The sequence below is a fragment of the Schistocerca piceifrons genome, chromosome 6, assembly GCF_021461385.2.
Source record: "Schistocerca piceifrons isolate TAMUIC-IGC-003096 chromosome 6, iqSchPice1.1, whole genome shotgun sequence".
Lineage (NCBI taxonomy): Eukaryota > Metazoa > Arthropoda > Insecta > Orthoptera > Acrididae > Schistocerca > Schistocerca piceifrons.
In genome coordinates this window covers 348,755,303-348,769,393 of record NC_060143.1, presented here as the reverse complement: position 1 = coordinate 348,769,393, position 14,091 = coordinate 348,755,303, and the positions used below count along the sequence as shown (strand labels likewise).

General features: G+C 44.2%; 1 protein-coding gene across 1 annotated transcript in view; it reads left to right on the top strand.

Annotated features, from left to right (window-relative positions):
• Positions 1-14,091, top strand: part of LOC124803383 — a 514,737-nt gene that overhangs the window by 160,178 nt on the left and 340,468 nt on the right. The window contains 2 exon segments of the mRNA XM_047264568.1: positions 335-352; positions 14,002-14,064. Coding sequence (XP_047120524.1) covers positions 335-352; positions 14,002-14,064 — 81 coding nt within the window.

Below are 14,091 nucleotides of genomic sequence, written 5' to 3'. Positions count from 1 at the left end.
AAATAACTTAATGCTACCCCAGTGTCACATTGTTGCATCACATACCCCTTACCTGGGGACGTAAACTCATGCCGCACAAGTTGCGAGGATGGAGACACATAGGCAGTTTGTTAGTCGTCGATTTTGTTAATGTAATACCGTAGGCCTTTTCCCCGCGACCAGTTGTGATATGATGATTTACATTACTGCCGTTCACATCCACCGAGAAAGATGCTGCAGCGCTCAGTGTATGGTGAACTGTATGTCTTTCGGTGGTGGCCTTGTCTAATGCTGTTTCTTTCTGTGTCTTCTTTTTTTACATGCCTTTCCAAATCCACACGAACGAACTCAGCAGCACTGGAATTATATAAAGGTTAGTAAGGGAAAAACATTACTTGTCCATTACAGTACGGATGTGTGCGTAGACGTTTGGATGTGTGTGTGTGTGTGTGTGTGTGTGTGTGTGTGTGTGTGTGTGTGTAAAAATGTGCTAGAAATCAAAGTAAATCGGTTTTGTGTGGAGAAATAATAGGCAATAATGAGAGGTACACGAGACTCTTCAAAACATCTTAGCGAACACTAATTTTAGATTGCTGCACGGTCTGTAAGAGAGACGTGACGTAAATGGTTCTTCGAAGCTTTTTATTTTCCCGTAATACAATTCACACCGGGATTGATATTCTTATTTTAGATCGAATGCCTCAAGTTTTTAATATGATGATAGGAAAAGCGTGTGAATAATTGCAGGAAGAATTTTATGAATATTGTTTGTTTTTAGAGGCACCAAAAATAGATTTCGGTGCTCTATATATCATGCTGTGTCATAAAATAGAATACTTACACGTGGAAAATTATCAGAATCAATTTGCAACCTACCTACACTAATGCCATCCAAATAGACGCACTATTCTCGTGCACACACCCTCACTCGCCGAGATTTTGGACCGAGCTACGCTCTTAGAAGCTCGTTATGATAAACCATCTTGTTCCTGTCTCTACAGTCATACTTTCAATTGTAATTGGTGCAAAACCTGGACTCCAGTGCAGCTCTCATATGTTTACACGGTTGGCTTTCAGTTTACACTCCATAAGTAACGAAACTAACGTGTCAGGTACTAAATGAACACGTAAAGTGATGAATCAAATACAATATTGAACCTGTAGCCGAGGGTTCTGCTGATAATTTAAACTTGTATTTGGTTTTTACGGGAGACACTTCGCGGATCTGCTACATGTGAAACGAGCTACCGAGTCACGTTATTCTGGTGAAAGCGACGTTGCCTTTAGACTTGAAAGTGGTTTCCAAGTACTGCTTCCTTAAGTAGGAATTTTACCTCAATCTCAGAAAAGTTTAAATTTGCTATGCTATTTTTCAGCAGCACAATTCTGTGCATCATATGGACACAATAGTGCTACATTATTCAGTTCAGATTCGACTCCAAATTCGCCAGACATGAAAGTATCCACGCTGTTGTGGAGATGCCACGTCTTCTGTAAACTGCATATTTTGGGTGGACGTATGCGTGAACAGGTGTTCCATACAGATTCGTAGAATTATAAATGTTATGCTTGCTGAAGAAAGCTGAGTCAACGAGCTGTTTTGAAATTTATGATCACCTCCGTGGTCTACTGGTCGGCGTCGCGTCGCCAGTTCTATTCTCGGATTTTTATGATGCAGCAATGTCCAGATCCGTATCCTCAGTCTCGTGAGGTGCTTGTGTGAATAACTGACAGTCGATTTATAGATTTGCTGTGTGGGTGCTCTTTAGTGTTCTGTCCGGTCACCGTGTGCGTGCTTCTGAGTTCTCAGTGGAATAGTGCGTACGCATGGAGTGGTTGCCAGGCTGGCTACGACTGCGAGCAGTGGGCGTCAGACAGGCGAGGTAGAGGGAGTCCCTGGGGTCCGGGACGAAACAGGACGGGACAGGCCGTGTCTGTGGCCGGGCGCGTGTTACCTCAATGGCCGCATTGTGAGGGACCTATCACTGGGGAGGGCCCACACGACATTCCTTAACCCTCTCGTCGCTGCAGCGGGACGTGCACTGGCTCACTTCACGAGCGCCACTCTTTTATAAAATAAAAGAAGGTCCCAGCCGCTTTCTTCGAGCTCTCGCTTCGGCCACGGGACTTCATCCACGCTGTGACACATCGGTGTGATGGGGGGGGGGGGGGGGGGGAGTACTTGATCAGAGGAACTAATGATAAGAAATCATAAATTATAATGTTGTTGACAGAGAGCGTGGCTGCTGATAGCAACAAACAGAGTTCATCAATATTGCCCATAGCGAAGACCACCAATCGCAATCCCTTACAGCGGTGCAAAAAAGAAAAAAACTCTTTTTTTTCTATTGGGGAAACTTATCACACTCGAATCGGCTGCTTCAAAAAGACCACGTTCGTCTTTCAGTACCATTCTTACTCAATCAGAAATTATACTGACATTATAAGCACGACGTCGACGGCTGGTTACACCCGCGTCCCCCCCCCCCCCCCCATCCCCCCTTTTTTCCATCGAATACTGTTAAAGCCGTGGCGCTCAATTTTTGAGAAGACATGTGTGCCAATGTCTCTGAGGATTAAAACAGATTGAGGCGTATTGACCGTAGACGAAAATACTAACATCTCTGGTGTAGTATTACTCGCCATGTTTTGAATCATTTTTTTCACAAGTCATCTGAGTGGTTGATGCAGGCCTGCTCGACCTCTTATCCTATGCCAACATCTCAAGGTGGCAGCTACACCTAACATTCTCAATTATTTGTTCTATATATTCCCATCTCTGCTGTCCTTACGGCTCTCTCTAGCGTCATGGAAATTACTCCCCGATATCTTAACACGTGTCCTATCATCCTGCTCCTCCTTTTAGTCATGTATCTGTGATATTCTCTTCCTCTCCGATACGGCAGAGGATTCCTCACTTCTGGTCGATCCGCTAAATTTTCAGCATCGTTCTGTAACACCACTTCTCAAACGCCGAGTGTCATTTCTCTCCCGTTTTTTCTACAGTCATAATTCACTTCCATACACTGCTGTGCTCCAGATATACGTTCCCAGAAGATTTTTCCCTCACACTAAGGACTTTCTTCGGTACTAGGAAACTTCTTCTATTGAGGAATTCCCTCTTTATTCATTTCTTTCGTCTTTCTTTGATTTATTCTGTTCCCTGTAAGTCTTCCTGAGTTCCAATGAGGACACCAGTATTGTCAGCGAATCTTACCATTGATTTCTTTTCACCCTCCAATCTCTCTACTAAACCTTTCTTTCATTTGCATTCATTACTTCTTTGATATGCAGGATGAACGTTGCGAGGGAGACACCTCCCTTCCTTACGTGCTTTTTAATCAAAACACTTCTCTCTTGCTCTGCTATTCTTACATTTCTCTCTGGTTTCTTGTACATGTATTTTTCTGAGGATTTCAAATATCTTTTACCATGCTACGTCGTTGAACGCCATGTGCGAAATATTTTTCATGTACACCACACGCAGGGGAGTTAGCATAGTTGACAGAATTACTTACTGTACTGCATGACGTATGGCGCAGATTTCCGTACGCGACGTATAAAACGGCAGTCCATTGACGGAACTGTTATTTGTAATCAGGTGATCCATGTGAAAAGGCTTCCGACGTGATAATGGCCGCACGACGGGAATTAGGACAATGAACGCGGAATGACAGTTGGAGCTAGACGCAAGGACACTACATTTCGAGGTTTTCCGTGATTTCCCTAAATCGCTCCAGGCAAATGCCGGGATGGTTCCTTTGAAAGGGCACGGCCGACTTCCTTCCCTAATCCGATGAGACCGATGACCTCGCTGTCTGGTCTCCTTCCCAAACAACCCAACCCAACCCCCCCAACTACACTTCGAGAATCGTTAGGGAATTCAATATCCCTAGATCCACAGTGTCAAGTGTGTGCTGAGAATATCACATTTCAGCCATTACCTCTGACCACGGAGAAGGCAGTGGGTGATGGCCTTCTGTTAACGACTGAGAGAAGCGGCGATTTCGTAGTTGTCAGTGCTAACAGACAAGCAACACAGCGTGAAATGACAGCAGAAATCAATGTGGGAACGACGAACGTAACGTTTAGGAGAGTGCCACGAAATCTGGCGTTAATCGGCTGTGGCAGCCGACGACGACGCCAGTGCCTTTACTAATAGCACGACACCGCCTGGAGCGACTCTCCTAGGCTCGACCCTAAACGCTTGGGAAACCGTGGCCTGGTCAGATGAATCCCGATTTCAGTTGGTAAGAGCTGGTGGTAAGGTTAGTGTACGGCACAGACCCCACGAAGCCATGGATCCAAGTTGTCAACAAGGCCCTGTGCAAGCTGGTGGTGGCTCCATAAAGGTGTGAGCTATGTTTACGTAGAATGGAGTGGATCCTCTGGTGCAAACGAACCGACCATTGACTGGGAATGGTTGTGTTCGCCTACTTGAAGGCCATTTTCAGCCGTTCATTGACTTCATGTTCCCAAACAACGATGGAATTTTTATGGACGACAGTGCACTTTGTCACTTGGGCACCATTGTTCGCGATAGGTTAAAAAAGAACATTATGGACAATTCGAGGGAATGTTTCGGCCACCTGGATCGCCCGACATGAATCCCATCGAACATTTATGGAATATAATCGAGAGGTCAGTTGGTGCACAAAATTCGCACCTGCAACACTTTCGCAGTTACGGACGGCTGTGGAGGCAGCGTGGTTCAGCATTTCTGCAGGGATTTCCAACGATTTGTTGATCCCATGCCACGTCGAGTTGCTCCAGCCGGGTCAGGAGGAGATCTGACAGGATATTAGAAGGTATCCCCTGACTTTCATCACTTCAGAGTAATTACGCGCGTTGAGGGCTTCAAGCGTATGTATTGCACCGAGACAGATGACCGTGTCATTGCGAAGGTGCGAGTTCGCGGCGTGAAAGGAAATGAAAGTTCGGGGACTACATACAACAGGTGCTGCCAAGAGCTGAAGCATTTCTCGGCCAAGGGTTATTAATAGACAGTTCACTGAGAAGTGTGGTGCGAACAAAATCATTGTGACCGCAAACGGCGACCGGGACCGGAAATAGGCAGACAGCCAAAGGTTGGCGGCCGCGAAATCCTCAGGGTCGGTGAACGGCCGCCGGGAGAGGCAGCCCAAAAAAAGAACGCCAGCTGTGTGTATGCGCGCGCTGGCTCCTTTAGCTTCAGCACACCCACGGCTCCCGAGTCCGCGGCACTGTCGCTACGGTACTGTGCAGGTGACCGCTTTTTAAAGCAAAACCACAGACTTATTCAGCTTACTAAAACGTCTGTGCGGCTACAGTTACGGCATTTTTTCCTTCCTCGCAGCCTAGCAGAGATTAAGCTTATCTTTAGTGCCCCGTATAGCGTACCGAGCGGCTTAAACGTGCATGCTCTCTGTCTTCACGTCCTCGAGGTGTCAACTGCTATCAGAACTCGGAAGATTAGGCATCTTATCTTTCGACTGGTGTGATCCACGCAGATTTTACTATATAATTTAACACTGTTCGAATTCCGAACTGTTACCTGGACCGTGAGGAGGTCGGAATGTGATAGCTATTTTTAATTTATTTTTTATCCTTTAAACCATGTGTCAGGTGCTAGGTCTTCACGACTAACCTTGTAATCGGACCTTCCCGGCTTGTTTATCTTTGTTGCGGGCGTTCTGTACCGTTTGAACACAATATAACCAGTATATTCTCTGTTCCTATTTCGTTCACGTAAAGCACTCAAAAAGACTTTCTATCGGTAGGACATCGAATATTTATCTTTACTATGCTACTCACTACGCGTAAGCTTCGTGGCTTCTTTTGGACCCGCCGCAGTCAAATTTGAGCAGCGAAATATGACCATGATGGACAAAGCATTTGTCGTTGCAGCGTTTATTGGAGTTGGTCGAGCACTGGGCTCATTGCAGCTAACTGAAGAAACCAGTGACCAATCAATAGGTGTTCTTTCTTCACAGTACTGAATAGTCAGGCGGCCTATAATTCTAAAAGGATCTTTTTCTCGCACAAATAAAGATTTCTCCGGACGTCTGCATCACCGTATGTACTCCGGAAGCAACTTTGTAGTAAATCGCAGAATGTTCTTTGTACTACTACCAGTGATTCCTCTCCATGTTACACGTGAAAATAGAGGAATTATGGCCAGTACGCCTCTATAAGTTCTCGAATCTCGCTTAATCTGTCCTTAAGGGCTTTGTGTGAGAGGAACGTCCGTCTATCGCAAGTGCTGATTCTCTCAAGTTTCTCAATAGCGTTCCGCGTTTCCATTACTTAATTGACTATCTGCTGCCACGTCACGATACATACTATCAACAGATCCCTTCATTTAGTGCAGCTCTAAAATTTATTTTCTCCGCGATTAGACTCGGCGCTCCATTGGTTGTCTAAGAGGATGTGATGAAAAGTAATGCCTCCGAATTTTTAATGTGAAAACGCGTAAAACTTCTTAAATAAAACAAACGTCAGTAACATTCTACATCTTCATTCTTCATGTCTACAAATTCATTTCTTTACGTAATCACCCTGGCGATGAACACATTTCCACGCGGCATGATCGATGACAGTGAACCCAACACGTCAGATTGTTGCAGGTGTCGCAGTGCTCGTGTGGCGCCTGACATTGTCCTGTGGAAGTACAGGGTGCTCCATATGTGGACCAACTCTTCAGTTTCGAAACTCGGTCACGTTACACACCGCCATGTTACACCCTACAGTTCGGAGCGGTCTAGCGGCAGAAGACTGCAAATATGTCGACATAAAGAATAAAGATGTAGATTGCTAGTAACATTTGTTTTATTTAAAAGCTTTAAGACTTTTCACATAAAAAATTGGAAGGCTTTACTTTTTAGCACGCTCTCGTAATACAGTACCTAATATTCAGTATTGCTCTGCAGAACCACATTTAGAAAGCTTGTATTCTCCTCTTATCTCTATTGTTCATCGTCCACATCCCCTTCCGTACAATGCTACACTCAAAATACTCTCAGGAAAGTCTCCCTAATACTTAAATTTATACGTTCTACGTTAAAATATTTGTCTTCTTGAGAAACTTTTATCTTTCTGTTGCCAGTCTACGTTTTATATGCCCTCTTCTTTTGCCATAGGCAGCAAATTTACTCCCCAAATACCAAACCTCTCCAGTGTTTACAGCATCTCATTACCTAACTCAATTTCCTCGACATCGCCTGATCTAATTCGACTGCACACCATTACCTCATTTCTTCTACTTTTGTCGATGTTCGTCGTACACTTTTGTCGATATTCGTCTTATAACCTCTTTTCATAATACTACCTATTTCATTCAATGGATCATCAAAGTCCTTTGTCGTCTTTGGCATAATTATAGTGTCATACGCAAATGTTAATGGTATTGTTCTGTAATTCTTGGTGTCCTTTCCAATAAATCGGCACAGTTCAATTAACGTGGTTGCCTGAGGGTGCAAGTGTTTGCCTTTAGAGCGTAGATATCCCCCTCGACATTTGACGGTTGCGGCTGATTCCTCTAATTTATAGCCGATGCACTCAAACATTGTAGGATCTAATATTCACGAATATTACCTCAGGTCTGTTTAGGTGTGGGGTCACCAGCCCGTTTGTTACTCCAAACATCTGACTAGATTTTCGTCCATTTCAGAGTACAAATGCACATTTAGTGGATTTTACTATAGAGATTTGTGGCGCATTTAATACGTAACGAGAACAGGTTTAGTAGATGTGAAAGAGCAAACGAAGATATAGTAATTCTGCCAAGAGTGCTTTCGTATTAATGCTTCCAATTAGTCTTCTTGACATTTCGGTTTTGTTTGTTTTTGGACACGTCAGTATAACTGTTGCTAGTGTCATATTGAATCACCCGTTTTTATAATCTGTGCGCACTATGAGTTGTCGATGCTCTCCATGATTGATTATAATCTGGATGTCTGAGAATGGAGTTGCACTACTCAGAGAACTTGGTAAATAAAAACAACTGAGTGGATTATTCCAAACATATTATTGGAAATAGCGGTATATCTATTTCAAATACGTGCACGCGCCTTGGCGATGTTTACAATAGTACCTTTCGCGATACTTGACGAGTAGGCCAGGCCGCACACAGCCGTTGTGAGGCCAATTGAGGAGCTACTTCACTGAGAAGTAGCAGTTCCGGTCACGAAAACTGACAACGGCCTAGAGAGCGGAGTGCTGACCACATGCCACTCCGAATCCGCATCAAGTGACGCTTGTCGGCCGACGATGACACGGTGGTCGTCGGTACCGATGGGCCTTCCGAGTCCTATTCGGGCGGAGTTTAGTTCAGTTCTAAGTTTTGTTCAGTTCTAAGTTTTAGAGTAGAGCAGGAAGGAGTAAGCAGCCGCATGGACCAGTGGCCAAGACGAGTGGAGAAGTAATGCATAGCAGCGCGGCCTGCCGACATTTACATAGTCGCTCCGTGAGGCGGGCTGCCAATGAGACGTTGGCGCCGGCACTTTTTTCCCGTGTGACGTGGGACTTTGAACCGCTGCCCAGAATGCCGTTCCCTGCTGGGCGCGTGCGCACGTAGGATGCCGTGCGCCGAGCGGCCGGTCACATCGCGCGGTGCGCCCGCTGCTCCAGCTAACGTTCCAAAACTGGGCGCCCCAGCTGCTGGAGTCGATAAATTGTGCCCGATCCGGGAGTCCCATAAAATTTGTGGCAGTTGGCTCCATCCCAACTCCAACATTATAGCCTTCACGGGAATCTGTCGTCCGGTACTTAGCTCCAGAGGCGTTTTTAATTTCCTATTTTACAGCCCTTACTCAGCATTTAAGTAGGTCAGCGCCGCTTATTAACAATACAGCGAGCACGGCAGTAAACTGAACATGAACAGCCAAACTGTTGGAAGTTCGCTCGGCGTAAATACACAGCATCGCTGCGGACTAAGACAGTTTTATGCTAAATCATTTGTTGCAAGCTGTAAAACTACTGCAAATACATACGAGTCTCTGTTATCCCTGTTTTCAATATTTCCGACAAAATCCGTACGATAAAATCAAGTGAGAAGGTCAGATCTTGACGAGATTTCAAAGTTAGTTAGTTAATTTCAAACATGCCCCGATACAACTTTTTTTGTAACACTATGTGTATGCATTGTATGTAGTGCAGTCTTATGTTTGCCTTGTATGATGCTCGTTACGAGGAGAGAAGGGAGAGGCTGAATGAAACCTGGTGCCGTCACATAGCCTACTCCTCGCGAATAGCACCAAGGGGGCCGTCAAGCTTAAGGTCCCCGTCCGGCAGACAGATCAACAGTGTCACATGCCCTCACTTCAGGAGACCATGCGGAGAGGTTTGTTATTTAAATCAGGACACTGGATTCGAACTGTAGGTGGCACAAAAACAGTATTCCGATTGTACTTTGGGGGGGGGGGGGGGACTGTGTGAATGGAATAACAGGATTTCCGATATGAAGAAATAGTACAGCAGTTGCGTTTCTTCACATCGGAATTCTTCAAAAACAGTTGCTGAAAATGGTGAACAAAAATCTGAATGACAGGATTGGTCTTTGCGGTGGACGGAGACGTGTAAGGGGAAAATATCGATAAATCGATATTTTATCAACAGCCCTAATTCGAACCGGCTTACCTCCGGGTAGACTGCCATCGCACCACACCTCGTCCACGGAGCCAGGTTGAGATTTCAAAGTGGTGCAAAGATTGGCAATCTTCTTCAAATGTTCAGAAATTTAATTGTAAACTTCAAAAAAGGAGAAAACATAGTGTCTTATGGCCACAATGTCAGTGACTCACTGTTTGAAACGGTCAAGTCATAAAAATACCCAGATGCTAAAATTTGTAGAGATATGAAATAGAAACACCGCATACATTCAGTAGTAGGTGAAGCAGGTGGCAGACTGAGGTTCATTCATCTGTCTAGGCTCCAAGCACTATGGGACTTAACATCTAAGGTCATCAGTCCCCTGGACTTAGAACTACTTCAACCTAACTAACCTAAGGACATCACACACATCCATGCCCGAGGCAGGATTCTAACCTGCGACCGTAGCAGCAGCGCGGTTCGGGACTGAAGCGCCTAGAACCGCTCGGCCACAACGGCCGGCCATCTGTCTAGGAAAGTGAAGTCTACTGTGGAGACTGCATACAAAACACTCCTGCGACCCATTCTAGAATTAAGTTGAGGTGTACAAAATAGGATTGACACGGATGTTGAGCATATACAGAGCAGGGCACTACGAATGGCCACAGGCTTCTGTGATCCATGGGAGAGCGTCACCGAGTTTCTAAAAGGACTGAAATGCCAGGCGCTTGAAGGTAGTCGCAGAGTCGCTTCAAAACCTACCTAGAAACTTTCCAGAATCAATATTTCGGAGCTCCACATGAATGGAACGGGAAAAGGCCATAATAACTGGTGTAATGGGATCTACCTTCTGCCATGCACTTCAGTTGTTTGCAGAGTGTCGATGTAGACGTAAATGTACGAGTAGAAGGTTCGGTGTTGTTTACTGTGCCACTGAGCGTGAAACGTACAAGACTGATCGTAATGTGAGCAGGTTGTTTTTTTTTTATTCTCCCATCCTGCATTTCCCCGGAGCGTACAGTCTACAAATTTGTGTGAACCCATAACTCGTTAATCTCTGTACCTATCATAATAGCGCATTCCAGGACGTGGGTAAAAGTAAAAATGTTTCAAATGGCTCTGAGCACTATGGGACTTAACGTCTATGGTCATTAGTCCCCTAGAACTTAGAACTACTTAAACCTAACTAACCTAAGGACATCACATAATACCCAGTCATCACGAGGCAGAGAAAATCCCTGACCCCGCCGGGAATCGAACGTAAAAGTAAAGAGGCATCAACCCGAGAGAAAGCATTCACAGAAAGCGTAGGTCGTTGTTTTATTCTGCTGTTACATTTTTGTAAAGGGCTTCTCGTTTTGCACTTTTCGAGTTGCGGTGACGTACGTGACGATAGATAAGACTCTTGTAGCTTCCGTATTGATGGTAGATAGTGAGGACGTCAGCTGATAACCTCGTGGAGGAGAACAAACACTTTTTTTATTCTCAATTTTCTTTCACTTATACACTCAGTAGTGTTGTTTTCGGGTTGCATGCTGTCGATTTAAAAACCAAATAACCTCATACTCAGGTGTATGCATACCAAAACAGTCTGTATTGAACACACAGATATCGAGATGTGATAAACCTATTGCATAACTAGATTTACCAATTCCCATTAATTATATTTTAAAAAGGACACTTCTTAAAAGTGAAGTATCCAAAACTCCTCGGATTATACGTTACAGAATTAATAAAGAAAACATTTATCAACACTCAAATATGGTCTGTGCTTGCATCAGTATTAGTATTTGTTGGGAATATCTACGAAGCAAGAAACACAGTAAAGCATTGCACCATAAAGTCAACCATAGCCATGACTCAGGTATTACTAGATGAAAATGTTAAACCTGATACTTTACGAAGTCTCTAACCGAAACGGATCTAAATTTACGCGGTGGATAACAGTAACTATCTACTAATACGTCTAGGTTGTCATTCCAGACATTCCAGACATACCAAGCCAGTCATATACCAATATTTGTAGTGGTTAACGTAAATGACACCGTCAGGCGTGGTTATAGGTGAATTAATTCTGTCATCAAACTGTAGGGCGATTTCAATATCACAGTGCCATTACTTGTCGTCCTGTCTGAGGTGGTCTTTCCCTTGCTTTCCTCGGACCCTAGAACTGACTTGCCACTTACTGGGGTATCGAGACTTTAGTGTGGACTCCGAACCACAGCGCAGTTCGGCGTTTTTTCACATTGACAAACATTGTCCGACGTGAAAGAAGGGATAAGCGGCAGATGAAAATCGTAGGAATGGACTGGGGCTCGAACCCCACCACGTCGGATCCGTTTTGTGGCATGTAACGATGGAGCCACACAGAGATACCTTTTCGTTGATACTATAATAATACATACTAAAAAGAAGAAAGTGTAAGAAAAAGTACTTGATTCCTTCATTAAGATTTGTGCTCCAACGTTTTTTTCAAAAGTATGGTAATTTTACCTGCGGTGATTAAAAGGGAAACACCATGGCTAAAGTGAAAAGGGTATGCAAGAGGGGCGTCGAAGACTGGAGTGTAGTACAGTGCACGCTAAAACTCCAGACACGGTGTTGCGCTTGAGTCCACTAAGAGTTTATCGGCTTGTTCAGTTCGGAGTCCGCGATAAGGCTAGCAGCCGCCGCTTGCGCACTTCCTGTTCCGTGCTTGCGAGCCAGATCCCTCTGCAGCGGTTCTTTTATCGGACAGTACCACGTATGCCTCCATTACCTTTTGATGCACCCATAAATTTGTACAATCCCATCTGTCATCAGCCTTCTCCGTATTGTTACATCTCTATCGCACTGGGGAGTGCGCTGCAATAGATCAAAAAGATACAAATGGAGCAGCGTACTTTCATGTGCCATATAGTTGTTTAGCGATTAGGTGACACGAAAAAATTTTTTTCTAGTCCTACTAATTTTTTATTATCTTTGATGTACCACGATTAAACGACGCTATTCATATATTGAACGTCTTAAGAAGTTTCAGGTTGCTTCAGTATGTTTTCAGTATAGCCGACTTTTTTTATTTACTCGTGTCCATCTGATGCATAGCTGATAACTACAGGTGATGTGCACTGGTGTGCAAAACCTAAGGACGAAAGTAACTTGCGCATGATGTATCACTGCCAAGTAAAATAGCGCGATGAAACTTTGGACCATATATAGTTAGAGCTGCTAAAGTATGGTGCAGAAGGTAACTGAAAGAGATACGCAACGAGACGAACGGAAATGACACTTTTATTTTTCAAAGACAATAATTACACTGAATTCAACGGGATGTATGAGGGTTTCCGGACATGACAATTTCAGGAGGATGTCCTGTCACATTTTGTCACGAAATTTGTGCTTCAGCAGAAATGTGGCTTGGAAGAATGCGTATTGTTCAGTTTTGCGTAATGGGATATACGAAAATCTCGACAGTAATGGAACACTGTCTACGTTCTTGCCGGTAGATGAATTAAGCGATATGAGTGGCTGCGAGCAGCGGCATTGGAATCGATACTCGGCGACTGTCTTTAAGCTGCACTAAAGTATGACATTAAATCTTGTGGTGGAGACGTTACATCAGATTAATTCGGTGTGTGTGAATCATTGGTAAATTACGTAGTGTTTCGTAATGAGCAGGCTGCAAGTCATGTTAGATAAAAGCGTTTCAGAGATTTTTATGTCTTCACCTCAAGTGGCGACTGTCTACGATATTATATTTGTTGTATCATTATATTTGTGCACACGAATTTCTTTATCTAGAAGGTTTCAAATGCTTTGAGATTTCTCTCGGAATAGAGGTGTTACATCACATGTGATCACCACTGAAAATTGAGACGCGAGTCTCCTGAAATAATCTGAAAATAAACATGAAGCTGACTGGTAGCTTATTTATTACAGAACAATGTAAGCTAATATCAAAGCTCCCTTGCGGAAATGGGCAACGAAGTGATGTTGCAAATGGGAAACTGACGCGTGTAATACATGTCAGTAGATATATTTTGTAGGCACAAAAAGGAAGAGATTTAACATTCAGAACGCGTACGCTCGCATCATTGTTCATAAAACTGGGAGACTTTAAAAATATGAAAGCTATCAGATACGTACCACTAAAAGTGTAACTGTCGAGTAAGGTTTAAATTGTAAACGTGAACTAGTCTTCGGAGTCGAAGTAGTAACACCACTGTTGAACTTTTCATCAGTTTTACTAAAGGTTTGACGTTGGTAGCTCGCGGAAAAGTTTCTGTGCAATCTAAAATCTTCTCGTAGTCGAAGCAAGAAGTCGATTCCCCGAGTACTCGAATGTTGTGGACACGTGTGTGTGTGTGTGTGTGTGTGTGTGTGTGTGTGTGTGTGTGTGTGTGTGTGTAGCTGTTGTTTGTTTGTTTTGCCTGGCTGTCTTGTGGTGCTACACGTGTGCGGGCTGTTCTCTTGCAGACGTACACGTGTCTTCACGTGTGCTCCAACCCGACTGGGACAGGCCAGTGCTGCTCGCCATCTGTAAGTCCCGACGAGCTCCCGTGTTCG